The sequence below is a fragment of the Eubalaena glacialis genome, chromosome 11, assembly GCF_028564815.1.
Source record: "Eubalaena glacialis isolate mEubGla1 chromosome 11, mEubGla1.1.hap2.+ XY, whole genome shotgun sequence".
NCBI lineage: Eukaryota > Metazoa > Chordata > Mammalia > Artiodactyla > Balaenidae > Eubalaena > Eubalaena glacialis.
The window spans coordinates 39,082,433-39,095,652 of NC_083726.1; the positions used below are offsets into that span (position 1 = coordinate 39,082,433).

Here is a 13,220-nt window from a genome sequence, read left to right on the forward strand (position 1 = left end):
CGGGGCGGAGCTCCCTGGTCGGTTTCTCCGGTAATTAACAAGGGCAGACGCCTGGCGGCCTGGGTCGGCCGCGCTGGGGTTGAGGCTCTTTATATATTCCTGGGGAAGGGAGGCCGGCCCCAGTGGCCCCGCACTATTAGCATATCCCACCGCAACCCCCGCCGGGGCTGTCTGGGCAAACCTCCGCCTTTCCTCTAGAGACAATTTGCTGTTTACTGCCCCTTTTGACGCTAATGGTTTTACTGCATTTCTGCTGGGGCGGGGGTGATGCCTCCCCAACGCGCTTACTTGCACACTCTAGCTTACCTAAACCAAGGGGCACTTAAAGGGTGTCACAGACAAAAGGAACGAAGGAAATCCAACTTTTTGTACGATTGCTCTCACATTAAAAAAAGATAATTAGTAAATAGAACTCCCTACTTAGCTGACACCAAAAGCGGACCTGCCTTCCCAGTCCGGGACATGAGGGAATCACTTTATTTTCAGGTGTTTCTCTTTTTCATGAACTTTAGTTGTGGCAGGCATTTTTTCAGCCAGTAGGCCAAATAACGGTTGCTAAAAACTTGAAGTGGCACTTTCAATAATGGAGTGGATCTAGATTTTTTTTTTAATCTGTTTTGTTTCTCATCATATTGCCATTTTGTAGGCTCTGTGTTATAGGGGGTAAGCGGGGAGGGGGAGGTTCCTTTTCCCCAAGACAGAGCCCGCTCTGAGTTCTCTATGCTCATCTAAAAGGCGTGGGCACAGGACGGCCAGGTGGCCAGGAACACACCTCCCTTCCTCTCTTTCCCGCTTATGCGCATGTTTGCTGAGCGCCTCCTCTTTTGCGCCAGACCTTTGATGGGCCCTGAGCCGGCGGAAGATACACACTGACTGCGCCTCTTAAGATTTGTATTCTAAGAAACCCAGTTTTAGACGGCGAACTTCTTTCCAGGGGTGCGTCTCCCTTCTCCCTCTCTTTCTGCTCCGCCCTGTCGTTTCTACAGACTAAACAGCCAAGCAGGGCTTTGGGGTCGCTAATTTTCTGCTTTCAGGCAAACTAACACCGTTACAGATGCGTCCCAGCTGCCGGCACAGCAATCCTTCTTGGCTCGTGTAAAATTTCCAACTCCTCCAATCCGAGAAACTTCACACACTTTGGCGACAAAAGCCTTCCAGAAAAGCAATCACAGCAGGGTCTTTGAAACTTTGGTGGCTAGAAGGCGAGAGGGGAGGGCTGCCATTTAAGTGACAATGAACCTATTAATCAGCTTTTGTCAATCCTCCTCCACCCTTACTTAACCCACTACCAAATCACTTGCTGGTGGTGGGGGGAGCTTGCTGTTTATATATGGGAAAAGCTCTTACTTCAGGTCTAAACAAGTAAAGTATTCTGAGGTTTGGGATCAGGCTTTGTAGCCTCATTCAAAGAGGAGAGAGAGTTCTCACCTTGATCTTGCATCATACAGTCCAGTAACTGTTGTGACTCTGAACGTACTGGGGGCTGGGGGAGCTTTCTTTTCTATTACTTTTTCCTAAAATTATTTTCCGAAAGCAACCCTGGCAGGCAGATCCCTGTCTGCAGGAGCCAGAGGAGTATTAACTTTTTCAGGTGAAATCTGTACTCCAAAGTGAAGGCCCCAGAAACCAGAGGTGGGAGAGTGTCAGTCACCAAGGTTTGCTACAGACATCCCCGCCGCAGTCCTCTCTTCCAAGTTCTGTCATCTCTAAGACAAAGACACTACCACCGCCACCATCACCATCCGCCCTCGAAAATCAGGCCCTTTCATACCAACGGGCTGCTTAGTAGGCCTGTGGGAAATTCATCTGTACCTTATTTAAGACTATTAACAAGTGGATGCCTTTGAAATGAATAGGTACCCAGGGCTACACCAGATAAAAGAATTAAGTTCCTAAAGGACTCATCCAGGTGGGTGGAAACATTCCAAACCATGCACATTGCTACCTCTGAAACACAGTAGTGGATAGATATTCTCATCTGGGAATTCTCAGCCAAGTCCCACAGGTTCTGGTCAGCAGCAATAGTACCATTTTCTTTGCCTAGAGAGTCCAGAAGTTCACACACTGGTCGAAGCTAAAACTGAGTTGTGTGCAGATTTAAGATTTGGGCACAAATAAACTTTAAGTGGAAGATAGAAGTTATCTTGCCTTTCAGCTGATTTCTTTCCACCAGGCACCTAATGTGCTTTGTACCCAAACTGCTCAGCGTGGGATGTGTGGAGCAAACAATTATTAAGAATTTTCTATTTGCCAAGCACTGTTCCCAACCCTTTCCATGTATTCACTCGTTTATGACTTACAACAATTTTGTGGCAACTGTAACTGGACCCATTATTAAAAGAAGGTAACCCAGCTCAAGGAGTAAGTCATTTGCCCCCGGTCACACAGAAACTAGGCATCCCCTTGGAGAGCTTGTGCTCCTAGAGGTGAATTTCGTTTGTTTTTTTCTTCAATCAGTTCACTCTCACTGCGCGTCCTTAACGCTCCAGAGCAGGAACTCGCAAACGCCGGTCCCCGACAGCTTTCCCTCGGCTCCCGGGCTGGGAAGACGCTGTCACTCAGGCGGCTCTGTCAGGAACGGTGGTTCTCAGAGGTTAGGGCTGTCTTTGGTAAGGTGATCTCAAACAAATTTACCAGAGTGCCGCGGGTGAGTGGAACTAAAGAAGCCGAGAAAACACAAGCGCCCGGCGGCTTAATGGGACTTGCTAGGGGGGAAACAGGGTCCAGGGTTGAGGACCCTTGGGACCCAAGTGCTGAAAATAGGATCTCAGAGCACCAAAGTTAAAAAAACGAGACAAAACTTTTAGACCTCTGTCAGGGGCGAGAGGAGAAAGAGATCAAAAAATGGGAGGCAGGATACAAAGAAGGCAGGAAGCCAACGCCTCAAAGATGGCTGGGCTCCCCTAATTCGGGAGAGATTCCCCTGCGCTTTTCCCAGGAAAGACCGTGGGAGGGGAAAATGCGAAACTGAGTGAACGAGACAGAGAAAAAAAAATTTTTTTTTGAGTGGGAAAATTGCACAGAGAAGTATGAAAAAAGTTAAAATTTATTTTTTTAAAAAAAGGTCGTTTGCAGTGCTCATCTGGGTGGCCTCTTCTTCTCAAAATCAGACTAGATTGGCTTTTGCGTCTCATAGAAAAGAATGAAAATACTGTTTTCCACTGTTTTTCCAGAGAAGTGGATGTCTTCCATGCAGAGAAAACTCACGATTGTCTAATATGTAAACGGGTTGTTAGAAATGATATTCCAACACTGACTGTCTGCTAGGAAAGTATCACAGTAGTCAGATGATGGGAGGAAAACTCAGCCCAGCTGGGTGTTATAAATGAATGCCCACCAAGTTTCTGGTGAAGTATCAGTAGATATAATGTTTTTAAATTTTTGTGTCATTTTACATTCTGAATAAAAGTAAACACATGCTTAATTTTCTTACAATTTAGACTTGTAAGCAGGTTTTAATTGCAAAGACCTTTAAGTAATCATCAAGTTTTTTTTTTAAAGAGAACCTATTTTAGTTTAACCATTATGGCAACGATCCTAGTGTTGATGGACAGACCACACCAGCAAAATGATGCTTAGAGCTTCCTTCTTTAGTAAAATTTGCCCACCCTAGGAATTCTGCACAATTGAAAATTCTCCATGCTTCTCTTAGCAGGAGAAATCAAATATACATAGGAAGATAAGTTCATTTCAATTCGTTTCTGCCCCTACCTGAGACCCTTATCAACTCCTGGATCAAGGGAGTTGTTCTTGAAATTTTTGCGTATTATATCTGACGTAACAACATGCTAAACAATTGCAAACCGCTATTAGCTCTGGGAACCAGGCACACCTAAGTAAACACATTAGTACCTGCCAAAGCTGCTGGAAGAATTTGTGGAGAAGACAGCTGAGGAAGACATTGGCCTCTGCTTGAATTCGAAGACTCCCAGGAGAGATCAAAGGCCTAAGTAAGGACTTTTAGCAGCCTTGAGAGTAGAGAAAGTAGCTAGTCCTTGCAGCATTATCTTTGTTCCAGCACATGGCATAGGCATTCCGTCTCACAGGCTGACGCTGAACTAGGCTTGCAAAAAATTGCTTTTTCAGAATGAAACCTCTAGGAAGGAGGGTCATCTTTTGTAACACTTCTTCTGACTTTAAGGGAGTGACTGGAGGAGTCCTTTGGAGAAATGTCTTGATGGCTTAGCTCTTTGAGGAAATGCCATGTTATTGCTAATTTACTAATGCAGTAGAGTAGGAAATGAGATATTCAAAGTTTAAACTAAAATTTTTTAAAAATAGTTTTTCCAGATAAGGTGTTGTAGGAGGAAGGTTTTCAGATGAATAAAAGGGATAAAATATTACTAAGAGAAAAGCACAGATGGGTAAATTCTAACTTTGAGTTAAGAAATGTCTTAATAGGGATAGAGGTCACTTTAGCAGCCCAGTCTCTGCCAGTCTCAAGAGGACTTGGGAACACTGAATTTTAGCACCACACCTCCACCCTAAAAACATATGAAAGAGTCTGAAAAAAAAAAAATGAGTCCGTTAGACATAAGTGGATTTCCACTACGTTCAGGCTTGAAACTCAATGATCCAGGTGTGATGACTAAAGTTAGTTTCAGAAAGTTGACATTTGACATTCTACAAATTATTTCTATAGTAACATAAAAGAGAAAGTCACTCGTTATTTTCTACTTGATAACTTCATGCCTGCCTCTGGAAAGAGGCTCAGTTTTAATCTCAAATTGCTTATCTTTACGAAGTTATTAACATCTTGATTTTCTGCTTCCACAGCCCTGTTTGTTTTGGCTTTGGCCTTAGTCAAGCTTATCATCATTAATATCGAATAAAAATATTTAAATTGCAAACACACCAAGGATTTCATTGGAAAGCCTAACATGTCAGCTATAGCAGTGGAGGTCACATGAAGTCTTTGGGAAATATTTGCTCTATTTAATGAAGAGATTTCTATAGGCAAACTTATTCCAAACAGTTTCTCAAGTTACCCAGCTAAGAGAGATAGGATTTGATTTGCAAAGGCTGAATAAAATCTATCAGCAATTAAAGTCCATGAATTGATAAAAGCTTTCTGCTGATGAGCAGACTATAACACAAATCTTATTATAAATATATGCGCAGTTACAAAGTAAATGAGTTCACCTGGTCACTTATGACATCTGGTTTCAGTTGTGGCATGAATCAGATTTTCCAAAATATAGGGGTGTGCGTGTACGTATGCATTTTAGGAAATCGTTATCGATTCTCAGGAAAAAAATCATAGATACATTATAAGCATGATTAATGGGTATACACGCCATCAAGCCATCTTCAGTCACATGTGTTCTGATTAGATAATTTGCAATGCTTGACCACATATCTTTTAATTAAATGACTCCTCTAATTTGGAGTTTACTAGCTAATCACTCTTGAGAAAGAGCTTTTGGAAAACAACTGTCAAATACAGCCAAGTTATTCTACAGCCCTTAAAGGCTCCTTCTCATTTCTCCAGGGCTTCTCTTTCAGGATGTATAAGCAATTCAGAGAGCAAGCTTGAAGCCACTGATGTTGACTGGCTCCAAATGCTGGCTCTATACTTAAAAATGCAAGAACTCCTCTCTGTTCCAAAGTATCCTTGTCTCATAAGAGATAACAAAAGGACCCCTTTACAGGTTTTCGTAGGGTTATATGAGTAAACAGGTAAAGTGTTAGTAATGGCTCATTCATTTTACTGCTGGTCTCATTGTTATGAATACTTTCTCAGCCAGAGCCTGCAAAAAAGCTAGAAAACTAAATCTGAAGGAACTGTGGCTTTTGGTGGAAAAAAAGCCTCTTGATGGTCAATTTATGAAAAATAAAAACAGCTGACATGTAGTGTTTATTTTGTGTCCTGTTTTGGTTAAGAACTTTCTCTCAGTGAATCTTCAGAACCCCAGGAGTTAAGCACTATTATAGTCATCCCCATTATTTTATAAATGAGGAAACGGGAAAAAGAGAGGAGCAGTGATAGTTCCACGTTTACACCGTAGCAGCGAAGGTTCAGTCCAGTTATGGCGCACAGAGGTTCAGCAGTTTGCAACCACTAACACTCCCACCTACTTCTCTCACACTTTTGAGACGGATTATATGTCAAGATCAGTTTCCTCTCTGAAGCTTTCTGCATTTTAGGAGAAAGTGGAATTATCCATACACTCAGAAAATTGAGTAACTATTATCCCCAGGAAGAAGCCTTTTGAAATGCTAAAGGAGCAAGATACTGCTCCATGCCTGCGGGGGGCGCGGTCTGTGGCGGCATCTGGAACTCTGGCGGTGGGCAACAAGGTCCAGACTGGAGCGTTGGGAATGAAGTTTGGGCTGGGAAGTGCTGAATTAGATTTGATTTTCACATTTCTGAACTGAGGACTAGCTGTAGAGAAAAAGAGGGAAGGAAGCAGTTAAGGGCGGGCGGGGGGAGTGAAAGTACCATTTACGGAATGTAAGAGAGAAGTAGCAATTCCAAAGAAATAGCTTGCCTCTTTCCTCTGCTTCACTTCCCACTGTGATTCTTGGTGGTCGTTTCTTCCTGAGGTTACAGGATAAACAAACCTGGCACACGTTGTAAAATCCTCACGGTGAGGAGCTCCTGGGGCTTCAAGCCTCTCTGGGGCTTTGCTATTTGGTCCAGCTAAGAGGTTTCATGTGTGTTGTTGTTGTCTTTTGCCCTCAGCCATTTAACCCTTACCTCTCTTGAAGCAACCTTCCTTCAAAGACGCCCACCCCACCTCATGAGACAGATCGTCCCCTTCTTTTATCTTTCTATTTGGAAAACAAACCCAAACCACAAGAGGTCTTGAGGCTATTCCAGTCTTCTAGCCACCAGTCTAGTTCAAGAAAACCAGGGAGGGACCAGAGACCTGGCTCAGAAGCCAGCGCAGCCCCTGGTGCACCATATGAATGCTTCCTCACGAAGGGCCGCCGGGCCTGTAAAGTCAAAGAGGGAAAGTGATTCGGGCTAAATTAGCTGAAGATTTTTTAGGCAAATAAGCAGAATTTTTGTGTGGTAATTTCTTGTAACAATGAGATTTTCCTCAATTGAACATTCAGTTGTTAACTTTGAGAAAGTAAATCTCACCCAGATCTCCAGGTAAAGGACAGTTAAAACAGAAAGAAAAGGGATGCTGATAAAAGGGAAAAGGGCAGATTTCTTCCGGATGGTCTTCATTTCTAACCACAAGTGTGAGGTCTACATGAGATAGAAAAGTGAACAGTTTAATTCAGACACAGGAAAACAACCCATTTTCCTCCCTTTAAATCAGTCCATAAGTAAACGCCCAAATAAATGGGCTTGGGTGGTTTCTAAATTAAAATGTGGTTCACCTTGATTTATGCCCTCAAACATGTTTTTTCAGTTGAATCAAATTAGGAACAACTTTGTTCATATAGAAACTTATATTTTAATATTACAATACCAGGATCCTCGCACATTTTATATACAATACGTCACTACACATTTAAAATATATTTCTTAGGTTTACATAAAAAATGAAAGTACTAAGATTATTTACAAAAATATATTCAATACCACTAACATTTAGATGCAACGTTCCCACTTTGCTTTAAACAGGAATGAACTTCTTTTGAACATGGCACAAAAGGATCACCATAATAAAAGTAAATATATTACAAAACCAACCAAACAAAAACAAAGCAAAACTGCTAGATCTAAGCCACTCGCGGTTCCCAAAATACAAGCCCAAAGCCGAAAGGCTTTTTCATCTGAGCGTGCACAACAGTTTCCGAGAAGTTTCTTTGTGGATATGGCTCCTTCCCTTTCATAAGCTCCTGGGTCTGGGTTCCTAAATATTACTGTAACGTGACCTAAAGGATTAGGCGAAGAAGGGAGGGTGGGATCTTGCTGCTACGTGGAGGACATCCCAAGCCCCGGCGCCGAGTTACTTCTCCACCACCTCCTCCACGCAGGGGAGTTTGTGCTCCTCCGAGGAGATGCTGTCCACGATGGAAGAGAGGCATCGAAGGCTACTCGAGGCCGATGAATCAATGCTTGCCCCTCCTGAGCGCAGAACACACACACACAAACATAACCCCCAAGGAAGGAAGGAGCCGACAGCCCCGCGCCCCGCGCCCCGCGCCCCGCGCGAAGCCGCTCGAGACCGCGCGGGAGGACTGGTCCCCGCGCACGGAGCGCCGGTCTCTTAGGGACCGTCCAGGCTCCTGCTGGGCTCCGAGCGCTTTCTGCCCCCAGCGAGCACCCCAGTCCCCTCCCGGGATGTTCTCCAGCGCAGTCCAGTGCCCTTTTACTTTACCTTCCTTGGCAGTTATCACGAGCCCCCTGGAATGATCCGAAACACTTGGCCACTGGGAGCTGCAGGTGCGCAGGAAATCCGCACCCTCAAGCTGGAGGAAAACCGAGGCAGCAGATTAGTAAAGAAACATCGGTTCCGGGGGTGGGGTGGGGTAGGGGACCCTTTGTGAGGGGGTCTCTCCCCTGTTTCCTCAGGCCGGGTATGAAGTTCCTGCCCATTGCAGGCACCCCGTGTTCACGGGTCACCGGGGGTTCATTTGAGAGGGAGCGGGAGGGGCGGGTGAGGAAGGAGGACGCGAACGGAGACAGAGCAGCTGGAGGTTAAGGCCGCAGGGAAGGCGACTAACGAGCCTGTGCATTCCCCGGCCCCGGCAGCATCTGGGCTTACACTCTCTTGCTTGGCTCTGTAGCTGAAGGGGTCCACCCCGAGCTCCTGCATTTTGTCCTGCTGATCTAGCCGGTGCAGCAGGTCCTGCAACCGCTCTATGTAGTTGATGGCGCTCCGCAGAATCTCCACCTTCGGCAGTCTCTGGTTGGGGTTGGCCACAGTCCGCCGCTTCAGTGCCTCGAAGGCCTCGTTGATCTTCTTTAGCCGCCTCCTCTCGCGCAGGGTGGCGGCCTTCCGCCGGTCGGTGGGGGCAGATTTTCTCTTGCAGGTCTTGCAAGCCCAGATCAGGCATTGGCCGGGACAGTGGGGAGGCTGCAGGCCTGGGGGCGCCAGGACATGTTCCTCTCCGCTGCTGTCGCTCCCAGCTTCCGGGGGCATTTGGTCCTGGCAGGGGGACAGGGTACCATCACTCCCTGGATACAAAGGAGAGCCCTCTGCCACTTCTAACGGCTGCAGGGTAACATTTTCCCCATCCAAGTAGAAGAAATAGGAGCCAGTTTCAAAAAGGTCCATCATCATGTTCTCCTCCTTGGCCTCTGACTCGGTCTGAACTGGGTGATGGGCTCAAAAACCCAGAGGAGCCACCCAGATGGCATTTAATTAGTGCGGTGACTTAAGTCGCCCCAGCTTTATATATAGAAGCTCCTGAAACTCAATCCAACTTTTAGCTGTCATGGAGCATCAGTCTCTCAATGTGATTACAGCCAGTGCTCTCTAGAACATCTAGTTTGAAAGAAAACTGAGAAGTGTCACCCCCAGAATGATGTGACAACCTATATGCAGAACAGGTTAAAACAAAATACATAGAGAGAATCCAATAATGTAAACAAAGCATCGAACACTTCAATTTGGGGCAGTTTAGATGCTAACCTGCTTACAGGACAACTTCAGAACAACTGGGGATTAACACTGCCCCATTCCCCTCCCCCAGGCTCATCTGAATTCTAAGTATAGACCCATGATGAAAGATTTCAAAGGCAATAGCCATTGCTCCAAAATAGCTTGGTTAATGTTTGCAGACTGGTTCAGCTCTTTTCTCCCTCCTGCCTGTCAAAAAGGTGCTATTCCTGTGATTAAAACCATTACAGTCCTTCAAAGGTTATACATGACTTTCAGGCTTCAGCCTCAATAGCAGCAGGTAAATCTCTTTCCTCTCTTTTACTAAGGTTGAATGATAATTTGGGAGCTGGAAGGGGTGGCTGGAGGGTGCTCAGATTCCTTCCTTGGCTATCTTTTTTTGGAGGGTGGCAACCAAGATCTGAATTCCGTACCCCTGGAGCAGTAGTACCTATAAGGTAAGGGGTGGGACTGAGGATGGGGATGCACTAAATGTAATAATGTCTCTTGAAAAATAGTTTTAGTGGAAATAAGACTCACACTATAGCTATTTGATATTCCAGGATTCAACGTGCCACTCCAAGATGCCTCTGTTAAGGCTCCTGTTCTACAATGTGTGGTCATAGCTTTTTCATTAGCATTCTCGGTATCCACTGACTCCAAATAAGTTCTTTCACAGGATTCAGATGAGAAAGGTAGCAACCAAGATACAAACCAAGGAACAGAATGTTTAGTTGCAGTTTGCCCATGGTCCAGTACACACAAGTATGGTGGTTTAGGAGGCAGTACAAGATAAGGGTGAAGTGCAGAGCCCCTAAATTCCAAAGACACCCCTTCAAGTCTTAGCTAAGTTAATTTCTATTTATGTATGCGTGGGTAATACTAGGTCTTGATTTCTTTAAGATAACAATGGTTGCCTTATGGAATTTTGGTGAGAATTCGATCAAATGATACCATGCGTGTGAAGCATATAACCTTATATTAGCTGCTTGATGAACATTAGTTATTTAAAGCATAAGGCTATGTCAAGGCTAAGACCATTTGTTATGAAGGAAATAAAGCACAGCTGTAGCAGAGATTTATTTTTTCTCCTATTTAAATTGTTTTATTTTATTTATTTATTTATTTATTTATTTTATATCCCTTCCCTTTCCCTTTCCTTTCCTTTCCTTTCCCTCCCAGAGCTCTGGAAGGACTCCTTCCAACCTTAAGTTGCCCTTGGGGTGACAGTCAACTCTGGTTTTAGCCTTTATAGTCAGTGCCTGAAAAACTAGATGGAAACATAAGATCTTCTTATTCTACCCCAAGCAGTGATAATTATAGGCTGTGTTCAATATGATTTCATTTTTTAAATGAATAGACTGAAGACAATGTCCTTGGACTCAATGGTCAGACAACGTAGAAACTAGTTACACTTTTTAGTTAAATCACTTATTCCAGAAGATAATTCTTCATAGTCTCTTCCTATTGAGCCACAGACTTGGGATGTTAAGTTTTGACATTTTGTGCTGTTTTTACATTTTTGTTATGTGCAGCTGAATAATTCCTTATAAAGTGTGAGAACCATTTTTCTGTTTTTGGAAAAGTAGGAGGCACAGGGAATAATAAGAAGCCAATACTTTTGTGACATTTTCTCCTATTTCTGCCATTCCCCTGGTTGCTAATATCAGCAGTTGAGACTCCAGATTGGAGGCTCCAAGAATTCAGGGAATAGCCTAACATCTATTAAGGAAAATTACCCTGTGCTCTTAACCTCACTCTGTGCTGTATCTTATAATGTGAAGACAATTTGAAAAGTCATTTTAACTAGTAAAGTTATATAGCATTATTGCTAAGATTATTAAGATAACGATATCTGAAATTCATTTATTCAACATTTTTGGGGTACCTACTGAGTGCCAGATAGTGTCCTGGGTGACAAGAATAAAGTGGTGAAAAATGCTCTCTTCTTATGGAGTTGGAATCTAGAAGGGTGAGTGAAATTGACTAAGTGATTAAAAAATGGGAGCAATAGCACTGGAATTGGGTGTGGAAGACCTAGATCACAATCGTTTTGGGCCTATGAGAACTTAGTCAACCCTAATATCTCAAATTCTCAGTTTTTTCACCCATAACATGTATAATGACAAAGACATCATACTCTCAAAGGTCATGATAAAGTTTTTAAAAATGTGAAATCGCTTCAAAAATGTTGCATACCTATAAAAGTATTTTTATTACTGCAATTAGGTATAGAGAAAAAACGAGATAAGAAAAAGATCACTTCTAGGGAATTTTGTTGCTTGGGTGACAGAAGTAACGAAGCATCGACATATATACACTACCAAATGTAAAATAGATAGCTAGTGGGAAGCAGCCGCATAGCACAGGGAGATCAGCTCGGTGCTTTGTGACCACCTAGAGGGGTGGGATAGGGAGGGTGGGAGGGAGGCTCAAGAGGGAGGGGATACGGGGATATATGTATATGTATAGCTGATTCACTTTGTTATAAAGCAGAAACTAACACACCATTGTAAAGCAATTATACTCCAATGAAGATGTATTAAAAAAAAAAAGAAGTAACGTTTAAGGTGACACCATTCTTAGACTCACCACTGATTTTAAGAGGTATCGGGTAGATATGAGAAAGTCTGCACATCATGAACCTGCTAAAGAATATGAAAGTGTGCACTTTCTCCTTCATTTTTCCCTTATTTAAGTGTTGCCACTGGAGAAACAGTGAGTTCAAAATGTAGAAAGAGAAGATTCTAGAAAGAAGAAGAAAAAGCTTTGGGGTACTGATCAAGAGCAACTTCCCAGAAAGGGGTGGCATTTCTTTGTGTGAATCCAACTATCACTATTGAATTGTCATTTCTTATTAAACTACAAAGCCCCTTTCACAACATTCTCTAGACCTCAGGCCAATAAAATTAGTGTTGTTATTCACCTTTGTTCAAACAGATTTTTCCCTCTTTTGTTGTTGTTTTGGGGATTGGGAGTAGGGATGGGAAGAGAGAAAAAAAGGAAATGCCAGCTTGGGAAATAACCATTTTTTATTAGATTAGGTAATGGGAAAATACACAATGATTCCAGACAACTAAATACGGAACTCTTGGAACTCAAACAAAATGTGAGATGCCTGTAATTGCAATTACATTATTTCTCAGTACAACTTGGGAGACACGGATCTTGACAAGTGGTCAAAACAGGTTTATCCTCCAAGGTTTAAACAGTTCAAAAATATTTTTTTAATTATGGAAAAAGTAAATAATAATAAGAGAATAATAATATTGTGTCAATAAATCACTTCAGGGGCCTAGAGTTCATTCATAACAAAATGTGAAAGTAAGTTAGTGATAGAATTGAGAGTTTTCAAATAGTTTACCACCCCATTATTCTTACTTCATGCTTAGTTATTTGTAAATGCATTTTCTTCCCATCATCTCCACAAAAGCTTGAGTATGTCCAGTTCTTCTTCTCCATGAAAAGGAGTGGGAGGAAAAGGATTATGGCCAGCTCAGCCAATGGTGGATTTTAGCTATGAGCCTTTGGGAAGGTGCTGTTATGTGGTAGAAAAACAGTCCCGGAGTAAGCCAGAATCTAAGTTCTAGCCATTCTTAATTATACATTCCAAGCCTCAGTTTTATAAGAGATCAAATGGCATATGTAATATATATACATCACAGGTTTGTTGTTAGCATAAAATGGAAAAAAAATATATGTTGAGTCCTTGTT

The 13,220-nt window shown here is 43.0% G+C and overlaps 2 protein-coding genes across 2 annotated transcripts in view; one reads left to right on the forward strand and one right to left on the reverse strand.

The window, feature by feature from the left end:
- The window catches only part of LIN7A (lin-7 homolog A, crumbs cell polarity complex component), a 393,426-nt gene that overhangs the window by 304,216 nt on the left and 75,990 nt on the right, over positions 1–13,220 (forward strand). The window lies entirely within an intron of this gene.
- MYF6 (myogenic factor 6) lies at positions 7,911–9,188 on the reverse strand. The gene is made up of 3 exons (XM_061205618.1): positions 8,670–9,188; positions 8,283–8,373; positions 7,911–8,029 (listed from the first exon to the last, which is right to left on the reverse strand). The coding sequence occupies exons 1-3, from the start codon at positions 9,186–9,188 to the stop codon at positions 7,911–7,913; spliced, it is 729 nt and encodes a 242-aa protein (XP_061061601.1).